A 26,445-nucleotide genomic window follows, 5' to 3' on the forward strand; every position below is an offset into this window, starting at 1 on the left:
AGAAGATAAAAAGGAATTTGAAATACAAATTAAAGAACTTTTAGAATTAGGAGTTATAAGAGAATCATCTAGTCTATATAATAGTCCTGTATTTATGGTCAGAAATCATAGTGAAATTAAAAGAGGAAAAGCTAGAATGGTAATAGATTATAGAGATCTAAATTCTAAAACTATACCTAATAGCTAAAAATTACCAATAAAAGATTTGTTAATAAAACAAATACAAGGAAGTAAATTATATTCTAAATTTGATTGTAAACCTGGATATTGGCAAATAAAACCAGACGAAGCATCAAAACCTTTAACTAATTTTACTACTCGTAATACATTAGGACAATTTGAGTGGAATGTTATGCCATTTGGATTAATGAATGCCCTAACAATATTTCAACAAAGAATGTATAAGATTATTAGAAAAATAATTTTTTTTTTGTATTGCTTATGTAGATGATATCCTTATTCATAGTAAAAATTTAAAAGAACATATTGAACACCTTAAAATTTTTTATTATATTGCTAAAAAATATGGTCTAGCCCTATCGGAAAGAAAGGCAGAAATAACTAAAACTGAAATCGAATTCTTACGATATATTTTTACAGAAGAGAAAATACTCCAACAACCTCATATTGGAAAAAAGATTATCGAATTTTCAGAAATAATTAGAGATAAGAAAGAGCTGCAAAGCTTTATTGGATTATTAAATTATTCTGAAAAATTTATAAAAAACTATTCAAAATACAAAGTCCACTTTACCAAAAAGCTTAGAAAAGGAGTTGTATGGGAATGGACACGAAAAGATATTGAAATGATAAACCAAATAAAGAAAATATGTGAAAATTTACATGAATTAAATATTTCAAATGATGATGATTTCTATATTTTAGAAACTGATGCATCTCTATTACACTAGGGAGCGACCCTCAAAAGAAAAGAAAATCATAAAGAATTTCTTTGTAATCCATTATGTTATTGCCCAGAAGAACTTGTTGCATACACTTCAGGTGCATTTAAGGATGCAGAAACCAGATATGATATTAATTGTAAAGAATGTTTGGCTGTTAAGAAAGGAGTAGCAAAATTTGAACTTTATTTGTTACCGAAGAAGTTTCTTATTAGAACTGATAATACTCAGGTGAAACAATTATTGACAACTAAACTTGGAACAAGTGTAGCTGAAAGGCCACTTATTAGAATGCAAATGTGGTTTGCACCATTCAAATTTGATATTGTCCATATTAAAGGAAAAGACAATTTTATTCAAAATTTCTTAACCAGGAATGGAGCAAATCAAGAAGGAACTCGAAACATTGAAGTTCGAGATGAATGTGAAGATAGTTGTCATAGAATCCAGGATAACAATGATGGAAATGGTTGCTGCCAAGCTAGTATCTAAGAAAACCAACAGGGCTATATTATCCGTAGGCCCTAGTGCCAATAAATCTGGAGGTTTTTATGCCAATATTGAACAAGAAGCATTAAAGCTTCATAATCAATCTGTCAAGAAGAATACTACTTTATCTCCCTCATCGGAGAAAATTTATACAAATGATAGTATCTCTATACCAGAGCTAAATCGCTCAAATATTATCAAAGCCTGCAACACCCCTGGTGTTATGTATATAAAAAATAAAGATGATTTTATTTTAATATACGTATTGTTCAATCTTGCATGTTGCTGGTTCACCAGTATAGGAGGATGGATGAAAACTCTAATGTATGGAACTTATAACAAAGTTAATCTCTATCCAGGAGCCCCACCTTATTGAGTTCGCACTCTTTATGAAATGTGAGAAACATAATTTGTATTTACCTGTCTGAATCATTAAAAGAAATTTCTATGCTGCCAAAGGATGTTGTCCGAGTTATTGAAAGATATTGTTAAGTTCTTAAACACAAGAATATTTATATTAGGTTTTTCTTTGCTTGTTCTGAATGAGAAGATGAAGAAGATAAGTTGCTTCCAGTACGCCATGTCATAAGAATATCTACCACTTCTAAGCATTTCCAGCCTAAGAAAAGTGAAGTTCATGAAACTATACCAGAAGACACTATCAAGATGATAGCTTTCCGTAGAGCCAAAGGATATAAAGAGCAGTTCGAGCATATCCAAAAGGTTATTGAAGAAAAACAATATATTTGGGTTTACGAGTCACAAGTTTACATGATTTACAGTAAAGCTATTGCACCCACTAAACAAGAAGATTGACACTATCTCGACACATGGTGTGATCATATCTTTAAAGGACAAGCTTGTGAGACACAGAAAACAAAAGAAGAGTTATGCAAACAATTTTGATGTTATCCTAATCATAAGTGAGAGTGTTGTTGCACTGAAGGCGACATCTCACCAATCTCTCTTGACCCATCAGAATTTTCGGAAGAGTGGTTTGAGTCATATATAGAAAAGTAAGGGACCCCTTTATCACTGCTTTATCAAAATCATTTTGATAAAAAAAACTGTGGGTTTACCTCAATTATTTTCAGATTACGACAAGAAAACTTTAGGCCATAGTAAGATACTCAATATCTTACACAGTTAAAGCAACAATAATGAATGACAACTGTGGAGCTTTTTCTAGTCTATAAATTGAAGACTAGTTCTTAAGAGGGCGGGGGAGTCAAAATATCAAAAATTTATCTTTCTACCTTGTATTCCAAGTCTTGTAACAATTTCAATTTTTTTTTTCTTTGAAGTGAAGTGTGTAATAAGGTAATCTCTATAGAGTTCTAATTTCCTTATAGAAAGTACCAAGTGTGTAGCCGAAGTATGTATATGTACTCTTATATGAGAGCTATTAGTGTGATGTGTTTATGAAAGTTATTTGAAAAGGGTGTTTTCTCATCCTTATTACTTTCTCAAAAACTCTTTTCTTACTTATACTCCAACGGTGAAAACCTTGAGGGTCAGTGCAAGTATCTTGTTGCTGTTTTACCGTGTGTAGGTGTTTTTAGCATTATTGAGAAAGCATTGAGAACTCTGTTACCATTCAAGGTGATGTTTTAATAAGGAGTTGAAAGGAAAACTGTGATTCCGTGTGATCCATTGTGAAATATGCAAAAGGGTCAGAGAGAAAAAAAAATTATGTGCGGAAGTCATGTTGGACCATAACCCACTTTCTTAAATTCAAATAGCACCGATCACTTATATATGAGTATATTAACATATGGGTGCAAGCTCAAGGGAAATCTCATTGATATTACTCTGTCTTTATCTTTTGCTTCAATACTGTAAGATCTTTCTTATTTATATCAAATACTTGCATTAATTGTTGCACTCATGTTATTTATGAAGTTCTTATGACTTTTATTCATAGCCTTAGAAGAAAAACTTAGGGATTATTTATCATAATATTGATAGTTTGATGCCAGGATATACTATTAAAGGATTAGATAATTTATAAAAAAAATTTGTTAGAAAATATAAATAATATTACTTCTCAGTTAGAAAATATTAATATACTATCTGAAGAATTTAATAGACTTAAAAAAACATACAAACAATATGTTATAAATTATTCTAATTTATTAGACCATAGAATGGATTTATATTTTGATATTCAAAATAGAAGGAATACAAGATAAACTTGAAAGATAGGACTAATTCTGCAATATACTTATTTGAATTCATTAAGGCTAATTTAGACCTTTTATCAATTGAAAAGGTTAAGTGATTTGTCTCGGTCATTTTGAAAATTATCCTAGACTAAAGGAGAGATTGGGAAATAATTAATATTTAGAAGGGGAGATGGTAGAGGGGGTAAATATGTAAAATAGTTTTTATAATAATAATAATAATAATAATAATAATAATAATAATAATAATAATAATAATAATAATAATAATAATTATTATTATTATTTAGAATTTCAATTATATCTTATTTTGAAAGAAATACATGTAACTCTTGGGGTCTATTTTATTGTAAAGATGAAATTGAATTGAACTGAAAACGAATTTTAGGGAATTGAATTGTCTAAAAATTATTTTCATAGGAATTGTAATTTATTGTGTTTGATTAGTATAAAATTTCACGTGAAAAATGTTGAAATAAAAGTGTTTTTTATGTTCGTTTGACTTTATTTTACATGAAAATTGTCAATTAAAGGGATAAAATTTACTGTGTTGGAGATGAAATTTATTTCCATTGCTAAAAAAATAAAAAATAAAAATTCAAAAAAATTATCTATCTTTTGGTGTTCGTTTGACTTTATTTTATATGAAAATTGTCAATTAAATGAAAATATTTTTTTATAATAATTCTTAGAAGTTGTGAATTGAGATTTTTAAAACACTTAAGATGCATTTTGTTTACTGTTTTTAAGTTATTTTCAATTTTACAAAATATTGAAAACGTGTTTGTCTGTTATTTCTAAAAAGGCATTTTCGAAAATAAGATAAAAATTATAAGATAAAACTCAAAATACATTTTTGACATTTTGAGTGTTTTCAGTGTAAATTTTGACAGCACCAAAATTATGGAATACGAGCGTTTAAACAAAATTCAATTTTAAAAATTAAAATTAAAATTTGAAAAAATTAAATAAAAATTTGAAATAGTAAATTCTAAAAAAAAAATTTCAAAAAATATAAATAAAAATTCTGAAAAAAAAATAAAATTATTAAAAATTCTAGAAAGATAAAAATTATAAAAAAATAAAGGTAGTTCAAGCTCTTAATAATTATTTACATAAAAAATATTTAAAAATATTTAAATGAATATAAATTAAAACATTCCACGTTCACGTTATTAATTTTTATTTTGAACTAAATTTATCATTTATTCTTGATGATCCCAGATCTTGTCAATCCTGAACTTGGTCCATGAACCTCGATCACTTGTCATGAACCCGGACCTCAATATCCCATAAAACTACCAAAACAAGGTCGGGCATTTGAGGTCGGGGTATGCATTTCGACTCATCAGCCCTTCTATACGATCTATGAGAACACTAATCCTACTTTGACCACAACCCTTATCTTATTAGACTCCTTCTTCGATTCAAACAATGTTTGAACACTTGGAATAAAACACTAACTACTTATCCTACGAGGATAAGGACCGCAAAAGAATAAGTCCTTCTAAGACTCCATCATTAACACCTATAAATACACAATTTGTGCTCATTTTTGAGGTACATTTTTCATTATCTCCAGTTTATAGCCTCATGCATATAATTCTCTTTCTGATTTAAGTATCGGAGGGGTGACGAGCACACACCTCGTTGCCTTTGTTGCAGGTATTCAAAGATTGTTCGTGTTCATCAAATTTCGAAGTTCGATCATCAAGTTCGAGTTCTTTCAAATAGTATTTTTTTGGTAGCATCATTAGCGCCGTCTGTGGGAATCGCTACCAAAAGCCATGGTCAATACACGTTCAGGTATTTCTCCAACAAGCTCATCCGTTCCAGATAACCCTCCTCCTCCTGAGGAACGCCATATCCCTCAAGAAGAATCGTTGGAGATGCCAGCACCTCCTCAAGCTGTCATTTTCGCTGGAGCTTTTGAGGAACTTCGCCAGCAGGTGGCTACATTAACCCAATTGTTAAGCCAGAGAAATTCGCACCCGTCGCATACCCCAACCCTTGAAGGTGGCTTTATGGCAGATACCCGGGCTCGAGTCCGTTGCACAGCCCATGATGAAGGTGGGGTTGGAATTTCAGGCGCACCACAGTGGCTTCAGGTTCAAGGTCCGTTACAATGGACTCCATTGAACTCTCTAGAATTATTCAAGAAGGGATAGCAGCAGGTATGCAACAAAATACTCGGGCAGCAACAGGGTTCATCCCCAATACGCCATTCACTCCAGAAGTCCTCTCGCATCCCCTCCCCGATAGGTTCAAATATCCTCGGATAAAGGAGTACGATGAGACAACCGACCCCATCAATCATCTCAATGTGTACACGAATATCATGAACTTACAGGTTTCACCTGATGCAGTAATGTGCAAGGCATTCCCCCAAACCCTCACAAACGCAGCTAGAGATTGATTTTCCACATTGGAACTGAACTCTAGTGCCTCCTTCTCAGATTTGGCCGATAAGTTCTCCACTTTCTTTGCAAGCAGCAAACGAATCAAAAAGACAGCCACATCACTCATACAGATGCGTTAAGGACCCAACAAAACAATGCGCAGTTTCATGACCAGGTTCAATAAAGAAAGGCTTCAGATCCCCGATCTACATATCACCGTTGCAGTCTCGGCACTGACATACGCCATTAAGTGCGAAGCATTCAAGATGTCCTTGTCTAAGACCCCGTCGAAGTCAGTCACCGAGCTACTCACATGAGCTGAGAAGTACATCAATATCGAGGAAACCATGGCCCCAAAAAGATAAGTTTCCTCATCTGGAAGGTTGGATCAGAAAAGTCCGCATGAGTCCAGCTTGAGACAAGATATACCTAGGGTCTAGCCAAGGAAGGACCCACCCTCAACATCTTTTACCCATTTGAACACCTTAAGGTCTAACATTTTGATGGAAATCAAGGACTCGAGGGAACTGAAGTGGCCTCCCAGATTGCGGTCTCTTCCCGATACTCGTGACAAGAGTAAGTACTGTGATTTCCATAGAGATCACGGATATACAACGGAAGACTGTTTGGCCTTGAAGCGAATATTGAAGCTCTTATAAAAATGAGATTTTTGGGCTCTTACATTAGCAATGACAAGTGCCTAAGGGATAATCAGAACGGAGGCAAAGGCCTAGAGGGTCGGGGAAACAGGCAACCATCTGCCAATACTATCAATATCATTGTCGAAGGAACAGCCTCGGGAGGAGATTCTAGCAGCGGGCGTAAATAGTATGTCGGGCAGCCTCCAAACATCTCAAGACCAAATTTTGGCCGTGCAGAGGACATCACTTTTGGAATGGAGGACTTGGAAGGCATAGCATTCCCTCATGATGATGCTCTGGTCATATTGGCCATCATCGTGAACTTTGAAGTCAAGAGAGTTCTAGTAAGTAACGGAAGTGCAGCAAACGTACTGTCTCATGAAGCCTTTGTTCAAATGGGGATCTCATCAGAACAGCTCAAGCCAGTCAAAACACCCCTCCAAAGATTTGGAGGTGGGGTCATCACCCCGAAAGGTATCGTCGGGTTGCCCTTAACATTGGGGACAGAAGGTAAAGACACAAATCACTACCTTTGAAGTTGTCCGTACGCCGATAGCTTACAACGCCATACTGGGAAGACCATTGTTCAACAGAATTCGAGCTATTGTCTCAACTTTCCACTTGGCTATGAAATTCCCAACTACTAATGAAATTGGGGTAGTCCGAGCCAACCAATCAGTGCCCCGACAGTGTTATGTGACTAGCGTTCGAAAAATCAAGAACGACGTCATGCAAGTTATAGAGCTCGAGCTCGAGCATGAAAATCACAGGAGACTGGCTCCGGTGGAAGGATTGGAAGAGGTCGAGATCGAGCTTGGAAGAAAAGTGAAAATTGGTCGGGGGCTAGATACAGCGATCATGTCTGAACTGCTAAGTTGTCTCTCCCGCAACATTGATGTATTTGCTTGGAATGTCGAGGACATGCCTGGAATTAATCCAAAGGTTGCAGTATATAGACTTAACATAAATCCGGAAGCAAGACCTGTAAAGCAAAGGAAGAGACTGTTTGCACCAGAAGACGAGAAGTCATAAAGGAGGAGATCGCTAAACTTGTTAACGCACAGTTCATTCGAGAAGTACAATATCCCGAGTGGCTGGCCAACGTGGTTCTTGTCAAGAAAGCTAATGGAAATTGGCGAGTTTGCACTGACTTCACAGATTTGAATAAAGCATGCCCCAAAAACAGTTATTCTCTACCTCGAATTTACAATTTGGTAGACAGTACGTCAGGTCATATGCTATACAGCTTCTTGGATACTTTCTCGGGGTATCACCAAATTCTCATGGTGGAAAGAGATCAAGAGAAGACCTCATTCATGGCAAATTTAGCCATCTATTGCTATAGGTCATGCCCTTTGGACCGAAGAATGTTGGAGTAACATATCAAAGGTTGGTAAACAAGATCTTCGCCAAGTTAATTCGAAAAACGGTCGAAGCATATGTGGATGATATGGTGGTTAAGAGCAAACAGCTAAATAGTCAAGTTTCTGATCTAGAGGAAGTGTTTGCTACGTTACGGAGGTACAACATGAATCTCAACCTGGCAAAGTGTGCGTTTAGGGTGGCATTTGGAAAATTCTTGGGTTTTATGATCACGCATAGAGGAATAGAGACAAATCCTGATAAAATCCAAGCTGTAATAAGTATGGAGACCCCTAAGTGCAAAATGGACATTCAGAAGTTGACAGGTCGCGTAGCAGCACTGAACAGGTTTGTTTCCTGGGCAGCGGACAAGTGTTTCTCATTTTTCAAACTACTTACGGGAATAAAGGGTTCGACTGGAACGAAGAATGTAACTTAGCTTTTCTGGAACTCAAACAGACATTATTAACGTCTCCAGTACTTATGAAACCCGAACTCGGTGACACCCTGCCATTATACTTGGCCGTTTCTGAGAATGCAGTAAGCAGTGTCTTGGTAAAGGAAAAAGGAAGATTTCAGCAACCTGTTTACTTGTAAGTAAAGTGCTCCTCGATGCAGAAACACGATACACGCTTGCAGAACAGCTCGCCCTTACTTTGGTAATAGCTGCCAGAAAATTATGGCCGTACTTTCAGTCACATCCAATTGTTGTGCTCACTAACCAACCTCTTAGACACATACTCCAGAAGCCGGACGTCTCAAGAAGACTGCTGATATGGGCAATTGAACTCGGTGAATTTGACATAGAGTTCAAACCACGACCTGCAATCAAGGCCCAAGCTTTGGCCGACTTCATAGCAGAGCTTACTTCGAGATCCTCAGAAACACTGGCCAAAGGTGAGCATGACCTTGGAAACATGGGAGATTTTTGTTGATAGAGCATCCAATAGGTCGGGCTCGGGGGTCGGCATCATCATCACAAGTCCGGACAAGACTACAGAGATACAGTGTGCTCTCAGATTTGAACTCGAGGCTACCGATAACAAAGCAGAGTATGAAGCCATTGTCATAGCCCTGGAACTCGCGAAAAATCTTGAGTGTGAGCGTGTCAAAGTTTTCAGTGACTCACAGCTAGTTGTCGGGCAAATCGAGGGGTCTTTCAAAAGAAAGGACGAAAAGATGAGCTTATACTGTTTGAAAGTACATGACCTCTAGAGGTAGTTCGTAAGTTGTGAAATTCTGAAGGTAGCTAGAGCCGAAAATGCCAAAGCTGATGCATTATCCAGACTCGTCTTCATAGGTTTGAACAGGCTCGATAGAACCGTGCACATCAAGATAGTTACAGAACCCAGCATAGCTCAAAAGCCAAGTGTCATGGACATCGACCATGAGCCCTTCTGGATGGATCCAATAGTTGATTACATAAGTAATGGCAACATACCTGCAGACCCTCGGCTTGCTAGAAGCATTCGGTATAGAGCTGCTAGGTATTGTATAATTAAAGGAGTCCTGTTCCACAGGAGTTTCACAGTCCCATATCTAAGATATCTCAAACCTTCCGAGTCTCTTCAAGCAATGACTGAAGTTCATGAAGGCATTTGTGGAAATCTCCAGGGAGCCCGAGCTCTTGTGTATAAGTTGATAAGGTATGAATACTACTGGCCAAGTTTGAAGAAAAATGCCACAGATTATGTCTAGAAGTGCAACAAGTGCCAAAAGTTTGGCCATATCATACATGCTCCTACTGAGGAACTAACATCCATTCACTACTCAGCTCCTTTCGAATAGTGGGGAGTTGATATTCTTGGACCATTCCCCTTGGCTCGAGGATAATTAAAATTTGTAGCTGTGGCAGTGACGTATTTCTCAAAGTGGGTAGAAGTCGAACCAGTAGCGACAATTTCGGAGCCGAAGCTCATGTCATTCATATGGAAGTCCGTCATATGCCGGTTCGGGATACCAAAAGTCCTCATCACAGATAACGGAAGGCAATTCGACAGTCCTCAGTTCATGAACTTCTGCGCCAACAATGGGATCGATCATCACTTGACCTCGGTATCACACCCGCAAAGTAATGGGCTCACCGAAGTAACTAATCAGATCATATTGCAGGAACTTCGAACAAGGATAGGGGACGCCAAAGGTGACTGGCCTAATGAACTTCCTTCGATACTATGGGCATATAGGACTTCACACAAGGCAACAACTGATGAAATGCCCTTCATGCTTGCTTTTGGACTTGAGGCTACCATCCCAATCGAGGTTAGCCTTCCCACAATAAGAAAGCTTGAGACAAATAGGGATTGACAAACTACTGAGCACCTTGACCTGCTTAAAGAGGTAAGGGAGCAAGCCTCACTTAGGGCTGCAAGTTATCAGAACAGGACGACGAAGCACTTCAACAGCAACGTCCAGACGAAGAGGTTCAGAGCTGGCGATCTTGTCCTTAGAAAAGCAGAAGCCGCCGGACATTAACTAGGGAAGCTGGGACCAACATGGGAGGAACCCTTCAAGGTCATAAGAAAACTTAAAGGTGGAGCCTATAGCCTCAGAGACACATCGGGGAAACCACTATACTCTGAAAATATACTACAAGTGACTAGCTATAGCTATAATTATAATTTTCTCTTTTAGGGCTTGCATGCTTGCTTTATGTTTGCTTAATTTCATTTTTACTTTTCGGGCTCTAAAGCCTTGACAGCTCATGCTCAAATAAGCTCAGGTATCAACACCCTTGAGCCCTTTTAATAACACATGAAAATTTCTTTATTGCGTTGCTTCGCTATTAACAAAATTAGCGTAAGGCCGTGCTTCGTGCATGCAGCTAATACCTTTACAAAATTAGCGTAAGGTCGTGCTCCGCGCCTACAGCTAATACCGTTACCAAATTAGCATAAGGTCGTACTCCGCATATGTAGCTAATACCTTTACAAAATTAGCATAAGGTCGTGCTCCGCGTATGCAGCTAGTACCTTGACAAATTAGTGTAAGGCCGTGCTTCACGCATGCAGCTAACACTCGACCAATAGAACCAATCACATGACCTTAAATAGCAAACAGGTCGGGGCATATAAGCCCCGACCTTATCGATCCCAAATGATCACCCAACCAAGAAATATGAGGTCGAGATCGGGGGCATGATGTAACTGTCCCATGTAACCTAGCCCGACTTTACCCTAAAAAAGAATAAGCGGCCCATTGGTCACCCTCTCGATATGGAGTGATGATTAAATTACAAGGGACAAGCCCGACCTTTTCTTCAATTCATCATCGACCCATTGGTCGCCACTCGATATAAACAAATTAAAAAATCAGTACCCAACACTAGTACACAAACTAGTTGTCCCCAAACACAACAATACACCCTCGAACTTTGAAATTGACGTCCCACAATCAGTGTTATTTAAAGGATCGATGTGTCCATAGTTTCAAAGATAAATATTGTTAAGATAGGCAATACCCCCGAACTCTTACACACACTCGAGCTATGAGCTAAATGATTGCGATATGTGATCTACACTAACAACTGAACTCTAAACTATTATAATAGCTCGAATTCAAAATTATAATGTTCACACACGAACACAAAATCAACGTACGATCTCGTAGGAAAAATAAAATGCATAAACTGATAATGAAAAGCCTCTCAAAGATGGAAGCCCAGTTCGGGCAATAAACTTTGCATTTAATCAAGTTCATAAGAAGTTCATAAACCCATATCGAGCAAAATACATGAGCAAAAAAGAAAAGTTACAAAAATATCTATCTCAGGGTCGAGAAAGGGGCCTAATCTAGATCGACGGGGTCGCTCCCGCCTCCATTGTCGAGGGTCCTAGCATCATCATCATCATCATCATCATCATCCCCATCGTCCTCAGAAGAAGAGAGCTCGAGGTCTTTTGCAAGCTCGTTCACAGTCTTTAGCTCCTCGACCACTGGCTTTAAATCTTTGGGGAACTTGGTCCTGAGGAATGAACGAGCTAGCCGCAATCCATAGTAATACAAGCCAGACCCGTATTGGCCCAGGAGAGTCTTGAACTCATCGGACTTCTTGAACTCATCGACGGCTTGAGCCCGGGTCTCTGCTCGAGCATTCACAAGCTCCACCTCAAAAGAGCTTCGGGACTGAATGAGCTCGAGCTTCGCCCCCTCGGCTTCTTTCCTTGCCAACTCGACCTCGTCCTTGGCCTTCTTAAGGTCCACCTTGGCCGCCTCCAAGGCCCTTTCAAGCTCCTGGGCCCTCTTAAGCGTAACCTCGCTCTTAGCCTCGAGCTCGGCTATATGATCTGAGGAATTCAAGCCCTTGAGCCCCAGACCCTGAGCTACGCTTAGTGTCTGCAAAAACAAGTATGGAACTCGACGTTAGTACGAATGAAGAAACCTGTTGAGGGTACCAGAAGCATTCATATTAAAAGCAAACTTTCAGTGTAAGGAGCTCGAGAGTTCGAACCCCTTCGTTCATGTTGACCTCCTTCTCATACTTGTCAACTATGCCCAGGATAAGAGCACAATCGGTGTATTCCTCGAGCGACTTGGTGGGCATAGGGTCGTCGTCATCAGCTAGGAGGTCCGACCCATAGCAAGGAGTACGAGCCCGAGTTTGTTGTTGGGGGGTTGGCTGTCGTGGAGGGGTCGAGTTTTGCAAGCTCTGCCCCAAGTCCACCAAGGTTGGACAAGCGGCCTCCCGTGCCCCTTTTTCCCCTTGGACAGGGCATTTGTCAGGGCTTTAGACTTCGAGCCCTTGACTTTTTGACATACGTTGTCCAACAGTGCAAACGGGTCGAAAGACATCTCGAATTCTGCAAGCAGAAACGACAAAGACATTAACTCGAACTATAGATTGATGCTTACACATGAAATGGCAAAGATTACATAAAAAGAAAGATCATATCCTCAAGGCCTTTCACATTAGCAAGGTCGAGGGTGTCGTCTTCGAGCAAGTAATCGATCTTGTCTGCAAGGGGATCGTGGTTCACTAACCTCAACCTATCTCTCTCTAAAACCTCGAAATAAGCCTGACTTTCGTTGAACCTATCCTTATCAGGGATTTCCCACTTTGGGCTAAAATGATGGTCGGGGTCTTGAGGTTTCACAAAAAAGAAACGTTCATTCCAACCCCTGAGTGAGTTCAGGGTCTCGGGAGTTCTAAACCCCCCTTGGTGGATAAATAAACAAAATAGATATATCCCGAGGAGAATTTCATATAAAAAACCATTAGAAGTAGGTCGACCTTAGGTTCAACCTCGAGGCACCTACACAGTATGAAGAAATACACTAATGACCTCCAACCGTTTGGGGCTAGTTGACCCGAACTCAGGTAGTATGAGGTCAGAAAATGGAGGAAAAATGGGTAAAAAGGCCACCTAAGCCCGGCCTTAAGAGCGTCCCTAAAAAAGGTCATCTCCCCCTCCCGAGCTCCTAACACGGTCTCAGTTGGCCTGGAGTTCTAATGTCACAAATTGGCATGATCTCGAACTCTCTAGCTATTTTAATAATCACATGTTCTTTGTACTTGGTCGGCTCTTTGGGATATATCAAGTCGTCAATATGGGAATTAACGGGGATGGCCATAGGAATGATAGATGTATCTACATCTTCAGGCCTATCACTATAGTTTGAGTCTTTAGGCACCTGGCTACAGTCACTGTTACTAGACCCAGTACTACCACTACTTGACATTATAGTATAATCAAATAAAACAACTTAAGGGCTCGAACTCTTACCTCTATGGATGGTCGCTCACAAACCCACTAATCCCCGAACTAGAGCTCGATTTATAGAGATGAGAGTGAAAAGTGGAAAATGGGGGTGAAAGTTGGGATATTTATAGGGGATTGTGGGATACCAATGGTCATGCAATCTCAACCCTTGGACCAAGACACGTGGCGAGCATCTAAGGTCGTGCTCTGACATTACATGTGGCGGCCATCTGAGGTCGCTCTCTAACATCCCATCAAACGCTCGACACGTAGAAAGACACCTGGACATTTATGCCTCTATATCTTCGCTCATAGATCAGGCTTGGACGTAAATCTATGACCTCGATGCACGGGGGCCAGTGATGATCCCAGATCTTGTCAATCCCAAACTCAGTCCATGAACCCTGATCACTTGTCATGAACCCCCGACCTCAATACCCCCATAAAACTACCAAAACAAGGTCGGACATTTGAGGTCGGGGTATGCATGTCGACTCGTCAGCCCTTCTATACGATCTATGAGAACACTAATCTTACTTTGATTACAACCCTTACCCTGTCAGACTCCTTCTTCGACTCAAACAATGTTTGAACACTTGGAATAAAACACTAACTCCTTATCCTACGAGGATAAGGACCGCAAAAGAATAAGTTCTTCTAGGATTCCATCATTAACACCTATAAATACACAACATGTGCTCATTCTTGAGATACGTTTTTCATTATCTCCAGTTTATAGTCTCACGTATATAATTCTCTTTCTGATTTAAGCATCGGAGGGGCGACAGACACTCACCTCGTTACCTTTGTTGCAGGTATTCAAAGACCGTTCGTGTTCATCAAAATTCGAAATTCGATCATCAAGTTCGAGATCTTTCAGGTATATTTTTTGGTAGCATCAATTCTTATTTTATTTTTGTAGTGAAAAAATATATTTTGTTAACCTTAAAAAATATATATATATATATATTACTTGATAATTTATTAACATAAAACTATTCTATTATTATTGATTAACCAAATGTAATGTAATAAAATGTTATAAAATAATTTTTCAAAATGACAAATTTTTTTTTGAAATTTTAAAACAAACCCTCATAACAGAAATTAAAAATGAATTTAAAATTGAAAATTGAAAATTGGAATACTAACCAAAACGGGTCCTCAATCCCTGTAATTTTACCTTTTAAAAAACTCATTTTTTTTTTCTAACTTATTTTAACTGACATTCTTCTTGTAAATAATTTTAAATGTAAGTTACTTTTTTTACTTTTTAACTACAAATTATCTAAATAATCATTATTGCAAAATTCATTATCCTAAATAGGGATCAAACACACCCTTTTCGATCTATTTTCACAATGAATAATGTCGTTCATAATGAAAATTGTCATCTAAAGTGATATACACATGATAATTTGTTGTTTGATGGGTCAAAACAAACCCTCATAACAGAAATTAAAAATGAATTTAAAATTGAAAATTGAAAATTGGAATACTAACCAAAACGGGTCCTCAATCCCTGTAATTTTACCTTTTAAAAAACTCATTTTTTTTCTAACTTATTTTAACTAACATTCTTCTTGTAAATAATTTTAAATGTAAGTTACTTTTTTTACTTTTTAACTACAAATTATCTAAATAATCATTATTGCAAAATTCATTATCCTAAATAGGGATCAAACACACCCTTTTCGATCTATTTTCACAATGAATAATGTCGTTCATAATGAAAATTGTCATCTAAAGTGATATACACATGATAATTTGTTGTTTGATGGGTCGTAAATTGTCATGTATATATTACGTAGGACAACTATAACTATTCGATAGTCTTCACTCTGAATGCATCCCCCTTTCATAATCCGATTTTCAAGATTTTTGAACCTGACCATGTCCATTGGTGCTCCATGCTCCTAAAGATGAACCCCTCCATACATGATCGATCCCCTCTCACGTGCACTAAATACCAAACCCTCAACACGCCTGAACGCGTAGCTGCCAGCTGTCTGGCCATGGATTTCTCAGTGGACCCCTAATAGCACGACACTCACCGTACACAACGCCCATCTCGCCTCCCCATATTATTCTCATTCCACACGGAAATCCGTAAACGGACATTCCAATTAAACGCTCAACTGTGTGCGGCGTGTGAAAAATCTATTCACTTATAGAGCCCCAAAAGCTTCCTCATCAATGAAAAAGAAAGCGAGTAATTTCAAAAGAAATAGTGAAAGGAAAAACCCATTACGAGTGTTGTGATTAGGGATCAAAGGGGGAGAAAATTCTGCTGATGACAATGAGTGGGCTATTTGAAGGGGATCCGGGAATGGCAGCCAAGGCGATGGAGTTGAAGAGGGAACTGCAGAAGTTAGTGAAGGCAATTGTAGATGAGGATGATGTTAATGTAGGGGCAATTGATAGGGCCCAGCAAATGTTGTGTGCTTTAAAGGAATTGAAGGTAAAACAATCATTATCCTCCTCGAAGGTTCATCCTCATCATCATGATACAATTTCAGAGAAGATTCCAGAGGAGTTTAATTGCCCACTTTCCAAGGAACTCATGAGGGATCCGGTTATTGTTGCATCTGGTCAGGTTCGTAATTTTATTTTCACAATTCAGATTTATTTTTGAAATACATTTATGATTTGTTTATTGAATTGACGATAATGTAAGTGACATATAATTTGGTCACTGAATTATGAGCTGGTTTGGTCCTCCAAATTGAATTTGATATTTATAGGGATCCCCACCCCACCCCCACTCCCCCTTCTGGAGCTTTCTGGAAACTAAAACATAACATTATGAGGAGAAAATACTTTTTTTACTAATCTATGTTTATAATGTAAAGTAAATGTCTGTTATCAAAATATTTTTTATTCTTCTGCATTTTATTTTGGTTTTAGAGCTGAGAAATCTGTAAATGGTCTGTATGCTATTTCTGGGATTTTTAGTATTCTATAGATGTGATTTTTAACCAATTTCATGCCAGTTTATTAGCATAATGCACCTTGCATTTCCTGTCTCAAGATTTGTTTTTGGGGGCATTATGAACATTTTTTTTTTTAAAATTAATTTTGCAGACTTATGATAGACCATTTATCCAAAAATGGTTGAAAGCTGGGAACAGGATATGCCCGCGAACGCAACAAGTACTCTCTCACACTAATCTTACACCTAACCACTTGATTCAGGAAATGATATTACAAGGGTGCAAAAATCATGGGATTGAATTGCCGGAACCTGTCCAGTATTCCGATGAGGATGTATTAACTGAAGCGGATCGAGAACATTTCCTTTCTCTGCTAAGGAAAATGTCTTCAACGTTATCTGCTCAAAAGGAAGCTGCAAAAGAGTTGCGGCAGTTGACGAAAAAAATGCCATCTATCCGGGCACTTTTTGGTGAATCTGTTGATGCCATACCTCAGTTGCTTTCTCCAATTGCTCAAAGCAGGTCAAGAAACAGTGTTCATCCAGACCTGCAAGAAGATTTAATAACAACACTTTTGAATCTCTCAATTCATGACAACAATAAAAAGCTCGTTGTAGAAACACCAATTGTTCTTCCTCTTCTTATGGATGCATTAAGACTGGGAACAATCGAAACAAGGAGCAATGCAGCTGCCACACTTTTCACATTATCGGCTGTTGACTCAAATAAGGTCCTCATTGGAAAATCAGATGCCTTGAAACCCCTCATTAACCTATTAGATGAGGGGCACCCTTTAGCAATAAAAGATGTTGCTTCAGCTATCTTTAATCTATGTCTTATTCACGAGAATAAGTCAAGAGCTGTTCGAGATGGTGCAGTGAGAGTGATCATGAAAAAGATCATGAATGGAATGCATGTTGGTGAATTACTGTCCATCCTTGCTATGCTTTCAACTAATCAAAAGGCTATTGAAGAAATGGGAGAGCTTGGGGCTGTTCCATGCTTGCTTCGTATAATTCGAGAGACCTCTTGTCCTCGCAACAAGGAGAATTGCATTGCTATCCTTTATACCATATGTTATAGTGATCCATCCAAATGGAAGGAGATGAGGGTGGAAGACAGTACTTATGGAACAATCTCTCGGCTCGCTCAAAACGGTACTTCAAGAGCCAAGAGAAAGGCTAGTGGTATTCTTGACAGACTGAATAGAGCTGTCAATCTTCCACATACGGCATGATGAGTACTTTTATGCAAATATTCTGTAAATTCTGCATAGTTTTCCCTTCACAACCATTAAGGTATATTTTGGGCATTTTAGCCTTTGTTCTGTATATTCTACTATCTCAGCAGGTGTTGGACCCCACGTTTACGGCCAATGGTTACTGTGAACAGTTTCCGATAAGATTCTCCATAAAATAGTTGAATAATTGATGTCCGTGGTTTCGAGTAGACTGCATTTTTATCTGTGAAAATCTGTCATCGTCTCTTTTTGCTACCTATAATGTCTTGTTTTTATGGATTGTTGCATTATTATTTAGTCAAATAATTCCTGCACATGGCTTTGCTTGTTGTGCTGCTTGAGTTTTACTTGAATTATTAGATGGATATCTTCAATTTTTCCACAGTTATGTATCCTGATCCTAAGTTAATTGTGTCTCTTTCTGGGAAATGTGAAGTTGGCACAAATGAATGGATTGAAAGAGTTGGGATTAAGGAGGGAATTGGTAGTAATCTTCATTGATGATGATAATCATTAACGCCGAACGCAGCAGCAAAAAAAATCTCAAAACTTACCCTGATTTTATATCCGAATGAGGCCAATAAATTTGTCGTTGATGATTGTAGGAGTGGCTGCAGATAGTTTGGCAATGCAATGGACGTTTATTGGCTTGTATGATTTGTTTTGTGGCCCATCCAACATGATTGATGATACTCTTGTCTTTCTTGTGAACCTCTTCACTGCTGAACTTGTATCTTGTTTTACCTGTTGAAAATGTCCCTTGTGTCATCATTTTCGCTACAGTACCGGCTTAGTAGTTTTGTATTTATATGGTGAGGAGAATTCTACCTTTTGATTTGGTGTTACAAAATGAAGAGTCGATATTTTTTGGATTTCAGATGCGTCCAACCTTGTGGGTCCTCGAGCCCTCTCCAATCAAATATAATGGCACTTTCTTATCTGTACAAAGGGACAACAATCTAGCCCTTTCAAGTGGTGTCCAAATATATCGTCTTCAGTGAGCCAGGAGACGAGGTTCTGTAATCCTCCTCCTCCCATTTGCCGGCCACTCAACAGTCGGCTGGTCGGTCATGTTCACCTGGATTCTTGAATCCACCAATGGATAAAAAGACAAGGAGAAAAAGATGTAAAAATGAAGCATATCTTCTGAAAAGGCAGAGTGATGCATATCATTTGATTGAAATTGTTGTTTTTCCCAACAAAATGCACTTGATTCTGCATGAACTTACTTTAGCTCGTGAAAACGAACACATTCAACGTCTCCGATCATGAACAACATCACTGAAAAAACTGGTTTTACTGGGAAATTCAGGTAAGAGAAGAAAGTTTGTATTCTGATGCAACCAATGTTTAAAACGGTAAATAAGATATTGAGGAATTTTTCATTTGTGAGACGAGGCATTTTGAAGTGTTAAGTCACGAAAACTCGAAAAATAAGTACAAACCTTTAAATGATAAAAATATCTACCAGTAAAAAACCATAAACAACTTCAAAAATTTATAATAGGACAATTTAAGGTATTAACTTGCAAACTAACATCAAATAACACAAAATAAGTGTTTTTCTTTTAATAAATATGTATTGTAGTTGTGTTCAATTTGATGAATTATAATTGTAATAAATGTTTGTAGTTTCATTATTTTAATTAGTGATTGGCTCTTTCAAAATAAGTTTTGCTTCTAAATAATTTTTGTTATAGCTGAGTTGATTTTTGATTTATTATAAATAAATTGAAGTGACGCCTTAAAACTTGAGAACATGTTTTTAAAAAATGGTTGACAATTATTTTTTATTTTTTTATTTTTTTTAAAATAGTAGTGTCCAGCTTTTGTAGAGACAAGACAGTTAAAAAATAGATTTTATATTTGAAGGTTTGTCAATGTTGCTAGAATATTATTTTGTTATTAAAAAAAAAGAAGAGCAAAAATGTACTTTTGTGAGGATAAATATTAGTTTTTTAAACACAAGTTCTATTCTAATACAAAACATGTTACAGTGTTTTGACATAATATTATATGTCACTCTATTATTGAACTGTTTAAAACACAATCATTTTTTCCATCAAATCACTTCACGCCAATTAGGATTCTAGTACCGTTTCTATTAGTTTTCTTCTATCAAAGTAGCATTATTCTTCTAAAGTGTCATGTAATATTATGTCGATCATTATGTCAAGTATTATGTCAACCATTATGCTAAGTATTATGTCAACCATTTTAAACAGTCTAATAATAAAATGTCATGTGATATTATGTCAACCATTACGTCAAGTATTCTGACATTGTAGTATGGTTGTGACATCCCAAAACTTTAACAAATTTTTCATGCATATTCATATTTTCTATTGTGATGTACATTTCATGTAACATAGTAAAAAGTTAATGTTAATGATATTATAACTTTATGAAAAGAATTGAATTAAGATCTTGGTTGAAAACCATGTGAAAAAAAATTAAGGGGAATGAGGTGGCTAACTTAAACATACGACCTTGCCACTCTAAATACTAAAATGACAAATGACATAAAAGGGTAAAAGGTAGCAAAATAATGATTAGAGAAAAATAAATTAATTATTAATTCAATTCTCAATTACTACTATAAATAGAGGAGAATGAGAGAAAAGGAAAACACATAACAATTTGAAAATCAAAGACAAGTAACTTCACAAAGAAATCACATTTGTGACATCCCAAAACTTCAGCAAATTTATCGTGCATATTCATACTTTCTATTGTGATGTACTTTTCACTTAACATAGTAAGAAGTTATGTTAATGATATTATAACATTATGAAAAGTATTGAATTAAGATCTTGGTTAAAAACCATGTGAAAAAATTAAGGAAAACGAGGTGACTAACCTACACATACTATCTTGCCACTCTAAATACTGAAATGACCAATGGCATAAAAGGGTAAAAGGTGGCAAAATAATTATTAGGGAAAATAAATTAATTATTAATTCAATTCTCAATTACTATTATAAATAGGGGAGAATGAGAGAAAATGAACACACACAACAATTTGAAAGTCAAAGACAAGTAACTTCACAAAGAAAGCACTTTTATTGTTTTGCAACTTGAAGGTGAGTAATATATGCCTATTTTTATTCCAAAAATATTTATTACAATTACTTTATTGAATTACTTCTTGCCTTTCAAATTGATTATAGCTTCAAGATTCCACTCATTGATATTGCATCGTGTATTGCTCAATATTATTGATTATACTCCAAATTGGTGTAATTGACTAATGAGCTCATATATTGTTATTCTCAATTTGTGCGCACGGGTAGAATTGATCATCTATAATTGGGGCCCATTGTTTTCCTTACTTATTTTAGAAAAAAGGGAGGAGAGGGATTATGGTATAGATTACTCGCTGAATAAGTATATATACATTATATATATATATTTTGGTTATAGCTCCCGAACACATTCCCCCTTATATCCTTTGTTACATTGCAAAAAACATATTAGAAATTAGTAGCTATGTAAAAGTTGCACTATGTTCCATACCATACAACCATAACCAACCTATTCGTACTATTATGTATACTACATATCAAAGATCACGACTATTTATTCTCCAGGAACACTATATGAAAATATGTAAATCATAGTGGTGGCCTTGAAGTAGTCAATATAGTAATGGGATCCCACAAAGTGGTGGGAGCCCAGAAATTCTGGATACGTCATCCACATGTGAACTTCTTTGACATACATGCAATAGCAACCATCTTCCGAAATTATCCATTCGCCCGAGATAAAGTCAATGTATTTGATAATGATCATCTACAATATATTTTGAATATATTTATTCAGCGAATAATCTATACCATAACCACCCCTTTTGAAATAAGTAAGGAGAAAAATGGCCTTCAATTATAAATGTTCAATTCTACCCCATGCACACAAGTTGAGAATAACAATATATGAGCTCATTAGTCAATTACAACAATTTGGTGTATAATCAATAATATCAAGCATCATCCAATGCAATGTCAATATCCAATGCAATGTTTAACTTTACCTTGGGCGAATGGATGACTTCGGAAGATGGTCGATATCGTATGTATGTCAACGAAGTTCACACGTGGATGAAGTATCCAAAATTTCTAGGCTTCCACCACTTTGTGGGATCTCATTACTATATTGAGTACTTCGAGGCCACTACTATGATCTCCCTATGTTCAAATGATTTTTCTGGATAATAAATATGTCCGTGTGGTCTTTAATATGTAGTATAAATAATAGTATGAATAGGTTGGTTATGGTTGTAAGGTATTGTATGTAGTGTAACTTTTGTGTAGCTACTTGTCTCTAATATACTTTTTTGTAATGTAAGAAAGTATATAAGAAAATATTCAACTATCTTATAGTTGGTGTTGCTTGCCTATTCCATACCCTTCAATGATTATGGTTGAAAAAGAACAAAATGTGTCAAACTTGTAATCTTAAGGGTCGGCCCCTACAAATTGCCAAAAGTTTTTTCTTCACAAAGTATTCAAATTTTTGAAATTTCTAGACGTAAGTTCACAGTTAAATGACAAGATTGGGGAGCTGACAATGGTTGTTTATATTAAGAACTTGCCTGAGGACAAGTAAGGGTCCTGATTTTTTAACCACGGATGCCCGTCACACCTTTCTGTAGGAATTGGTTCAAATAATTAACAAAAAATTGGAAAATGAAAAGGTGTGTAAAAGTTAAAAATGAAAAGGTAAGACTACGTATCAACTTTGACCAAATATTCAGACTTGATTCGATGATCAAATTACAAAAGTAAATAGACCAACTTATTCTACTCGTCGAGTAGATTGTCGTGGTATATTTGGAATCTCGAAATCAATTTCGGATGAATGAATAATTGCGGACCCAAATTGGAAGAAGTGAAATGTTGCCACTTTTCGAAATGATGCATGTTTTGACCCACACTACTTCATTTGCACCTTTTATACATCTATAAATAGGACCCTATGGACATAGTTTTGGGTACACCAATTGCATTGAGCATTCATTCTCCTCTTACAATTATCTCCTTTTTAATTCCATAGCATTTTCATGCATTTCCTTTATAGAGGGAAAATTCAGTTAAAAGTTCGTCGGTTTCTTGTGGTTTGAAGTGTTACTACCACAAGTTGTGAATCCATTGTATCTTGGGAGACAAGTGACATTTACCATGAGCATCGTAGTACGACAATTTGTCTTAAGGAAAGAGATAATGCCTCGCCTTAGATTATTCTCTATTTCTACTCCTTGTTAATCCTTGTTTTGCGTAATCGTTATACCAAAACTCTATCAAAATTTTCATTTATATAAATTGTGTTTTGATCACGCTCTTGCGAGTTAAAACTAGTGAAACAAATATATCAAAAACTAATTCTTACATAGCCCTTTTTATAAGTCGTCTCCAACGAACTTAAGACAAATTTTTATATCTTTGTGGTTGGTTGTGGACAATAATAGTGATTTATGTACTATTCCTCCACCGAATATAAATTGTGTTTTGATCACGCTCTTGCGGGTTAAAACTAGTCAAACAAATATAGCAAAAACTAACCCTTATATAGCTCTTTTTATAAGTCGTCTCCAACGAACTTAAGACAAATTTTTATATCTTTGTGGTTGGTTGTGGACAATAATAGTGATTTATGTACTATTCCTCCACCGAATATAAATTGTGTTTTGATCACGCTCTTGCGGGTTAAAACTAGTCAAACAAATATAGCAAAAACTAACCCTTATATAGCTCTTTTTATAAGTCGTCTCCAACGAACTTAAGACAAATTTTTATATCTTTGTGGTTGGTTGTGGACAATAATAGTGATTTATGTACTATTCCTCCACCGAATATAAATTGTGTTTTGATCACGCTCTTGCGGGTTAAAACTAGTCAAACAAATATAGCAAAAACTAACCCTTATATAGCTCTTTTTATAAGTCGTCTCCAACGAACTTAAGACAAATTTTTATATCTTTGTGGTTGGTTGTGGACAATAATAGTGATTTATGTACTATTCCTCCACCGAATATAAATTGTGTTTTGATCACGCTCTTGCGGGTTAAAACTAGTCAAACAAATATAGCAAAAACTAACCCTTATATAGCTCTTTTTATAAGTCGTCTCCAACGAACTTAAGACAAATTTTTATATCTTTGTGGTTGGTTGTGGACAATAATAGTGATTTATGTACTATTCCTCCCCGATATTATCATCATTTTGTTGAACTTCTATTTGTGTAATAGAAATGACTACCATTGGGACTCGTCAAGTCAAAATGGTTCCAATAATGTGGTACCACTCGTGGTCATACCGTTGCATAATTCTACTATCCCACATGGGGAAAAGCCAAAAAATTTACAGGAGTAGATTTCAAGAGGTGGCAACAAAAGATGTTGTTTTATCTCACCACTCTTAATTTGGCTACTTTCTAAAGGAAACTGCATCAAATGTATGAGAAGGGGAAAATAATCGTGAATCGATTATTGCTTTGGAGGTATGAAAACACTCAGACTTCCTATACCTATATCCTAAACGGATTGGATAATACACTATATAGGGTGTATAGTTCAAAGGAATCAGCCAAGGAACTATGAGATTCTTTGGAGACAAAGTACAAGACCGAGGATGCCAGAACAAAAAATTTCATTGTCGGCAAAATTTTGGACTACAAGATGGTGGATTCCAAAACCGTGATTAGCCAAGTGCAAGAGATTCAAGTCTTGTTACACGATATCCATGCCAAGAAAATGGAATTGAGTGAATCATTCTAAGTGGCTCCATTATTGAGAAACTTCCTCCTATGTGGAGAGATTTCAAAAATTACCTCAAGCACAAACGCAAGGAAATGAATTTGGAAGAATTGATTGTGCGCTTGAGGATTGAAGAGAACAATCGAAAAATCGAACGAAGGCCGATTGATCAAGATGGTGCAAATTTTGTTGAAATGGAACCGAAGGCAACAAACAAGAAACAAAAGGCTTCTAATTATGCACCGCAAAGAGAAAATCCCAAGAACGCTAGGAAGTTCAAAGGGAATTGTTACAACAATGGCAAGACTAGACATCGTTCAAGTGAATGTCGAAAGCCAAAGAAGAATGCTTAAGCCCACATGGTAGCAAATAACACTCTATCCGATGGACTACAAGAAATGAGTTTATCTGCAATAGTGTCCGAATGCAACGTGATTAGAAATACTAGAGAATGGTGGATTGACACCGACGCTACTCGCCATGTTTGTGTGAACAAGGCGATATTCTCCAACTATTAAGAATTGAATGGGGAATAACTATACATGGGAAATTCTGCAAGTTCCAAAGTTGAAGGACAAGGCAAAGTTACTTTGAAGATGACATCCAGGAAAGAACTCGTCTTCAACAATGTCCTACATGTGCCAGATAAATGAAAGAATTTAGTGTCCGAGTCTTTACTTAGCAAGAATGGTTTTAAACTTGTATTTGTATCCGATAATTTTGTGTTGTCTAAGAAAGAGATGTATGTAGGGAAAAGATACATGTGTGATGGAATGTTCAAGTTGAATGTTCTTACAATTGTACCGAAGCAAGTCGTTATGAATTAAACTATAAATTTCGTTTACTTGCTTGAGCCTTTATGTTTGTGACATAATCGATTAGGACATGTGAATTACAAATCATTGTGCAACCTAATGAATTAAAGTTTAATTTCGGCTCATAAAATCAATCCTAATCATAAATGCGAAATATATGTTGAAACAAAATTGGCTAAAATATCGTTTAATTCAATACAAAGGAACACAACCCCTTTTGAATTGATCCATAGCGATATATGCGATCTAAAATTTGTACAAACTCAAGGTGATAAGAAATACTTTGTGACATGTATTGATGATTGTACAAAGTTTTGCTATATCTTTCTTTTGAGAAGTAAAGACGAAGCCTTAAATGTATTCAAAACCTATAAGGTTGAAGTTGAAAAATGAATAAAGAATATTCGTAGTGATAGATGAGGTGAATATGGGACACCGTTTGAAAACTTTTGTTCTGAACGTGGAATTGTTCATAAAATAACAGCACCTTACTCTCCTCAATCAAATGGTGTTGCTGAACGCATAAATTGAACACTTAAAGAAATTATGAATGTCATGTTAATAAGTTCGAGTTTACGACAGAACATGTGGGGGAGGCTATTTTAATGGCAAATAGTCTTCTTAATAAAATATCTCATAAGAAAATGGAAAAGACATCATATGAACTATGGAAAGATCATCCTCCATCCTACCAATACTTAAAAGTGTGAGGGTATTTGACTACGGTTGATGTACCTAAGCCTAAACAAGTGGAAATCGGTCCTAAAACAATAGATTGCATATTTATTGGATACGCCAATAATAGTATTGCATATCGATTTTTTGTACACAAATTCGAAATACAAGACGTACACGAAGGGACAATAATTGAATCAAGGAATGCGACATTCTTTGAAAATATTTTTCCTCACAAAGATAAGGAAAATACGAGTTCTAACAAGAAAACATATGAAACTACCAATGGAACTTCAAATGAGGAAGAACCAAGGCGTAGTAAAAGGGCTAGGACTTCCAAGAAATTTGGCCCAGA

At 36.5% G+C, this 26,445-nt stretch overlaps 3 protein-coding genes across 4 annotated transcripts; all 3 read left to right on the forward strand.

The window, feature by feature from the left end:
• The first annotated feature begins 6,476 nt into the window (after positions 1-6,476).
• On the forward strand, positions 6,477-7,150 carry LOC111380471. The gene is made up of 3 exons (XM_023004053.1): positions 6,477-6,549; positions 6,612-6,794; positions 6,852-7,150. The coding sequence occupies exons 1-3, from the start codon at positions 6,477-6,479 to the stop codon at positions 7,148-7,150; spliced, it is 555 nt and encodes a 184-aa protein (XP_022859821.1).
• An 812-nt stretch (positions 7,151-7,962) lies between these two features.
• Positions 7,963-9,674, forward strand: LOC111380472. Its single transcript, XM_023004054.1, has 4 exons — positions 7,963-8,324; positions 8,518-8,873; positions 8,977-9,110; positions 9,222-9,674. Exons 1-4 carry the CDS (start codon positions 7,963-7,965, stop codon positions 9,672-9,674), a joined length of 1,305 nt encoding a protein of 434 aa, XP_022859822.1.
• A 6,062-nt stretch (positions 9,675-15,736) lies between these two features.
• On the forward strand, positions 15,737-18,179 carry LOC111380466 (U-box domain-containing protein 9-like). 2 transcript variants are annotated; one of them, XM_023004041.1, is made up of 2 exons: positions 15,737-16,271; positions 16,871-18,179. In XM_023004041.1, the coding sequence occupies exons 1-2, from the start codon at positions 15,969-15,971 to the stop codon at positions 17,843-17,845; spliced, it is 1,278 nt and encodes a 425-aa protein (XP_022859809.1). In that variant the 5' UTR covers positions 15,737-15,968; the 3' UTR covers positions 17,846-18,179. The 2 variants fall into 2 exon arrangements, with proteins under 2 accessions (XP_022859809.1, XP_022859808.1); XM_023004040.1 differs by having other exon boundaries at positions 15,747-16,271; positions 16,760-18,179.
• The last annotated feature ends 8,266 nt before the right edge of the window (positions 18,180-26,445 follow it).

This window comes from Olea europaea, unplaced genomic scaffold, assembly GCF_002742605.1.
Source record: "Olea europaea var. sylvestris unplaced genomic scaffold, O_europaea_v1 scaffold2149, whole genome shotgun sequence".
NCBI lineage: Eukaryota > Viridiplantae > Streptophyta > Magnoliopsida > Lamiales > Oleaceae > Olea > Olea europaea.

What these genes read in the sequence shown, in the direction of transcription:
- LOC111380472 (XM_023004054.1), top strand. Translation starts at nt 7,963, where the DNA reads ATGCCCTTTGGACCGAAGAATGTTGGAGTAACATATCAAAGGTTGGTA. An exon ending in CTCAGAAACACTGGCCAAAG is followed by an intron (nt 8,874 to 8,976) that starts GTGAGCATGACC and finishes ACAAGACTACAG; the next exon opens with AGATACAGTGTGCTCTCAGA. An exon ending in TTTTCAGTGACTCACAGCTA is followed by an intron (nt 9,111 to 9,221) that starts GTTGTCGGGCAA and finishes GAAATTCTGAAG; the next exon opens with GTAGCTAGAGCCGAAAATGC.
- LOC111380466 (XM_023004040.1), top strand. Translation starts at nt 15,969, where the DNA reads ATGACAATGAGTGGGCTATTTGAAGGGGATCCGGGAATGGCAGCCAAG. An exon ending in TTATTGTTGCATCTGGTCAG is followed by an intron (nt 16,272 to 16,759) that starts GTTCGTAATTTT and finishes TTAATTTTGCAG; the next exon opens with ACTTATGATAGACCATTTAT.
- LOC111380471 (XM_023004053.1), top strand. Translation starts at nt 6,477, where the DNA reads ATGGAAATCAAGGACTCGAGGGAACTGAAGTGGCCTCCCAGATTGCGG. An exon ending in TCCCGATACTCGTGACAAGA is followed by an intron (nt 6,550 to 6,611) that starts GTAAGTACTGTG and finishes TTGGCCTTGAAG; the next exon opens with CGAATATTGAAGCTCTTATA. An exon ending in AGGAGATTCTAGCAGCGGGC is followed by an intron (nt 6,795 to 6,851) that starts GTAAATAGTATG and finishes TTGGCCGTGCAG; the next exon opens with AGGACATCACTTTTGGAATG.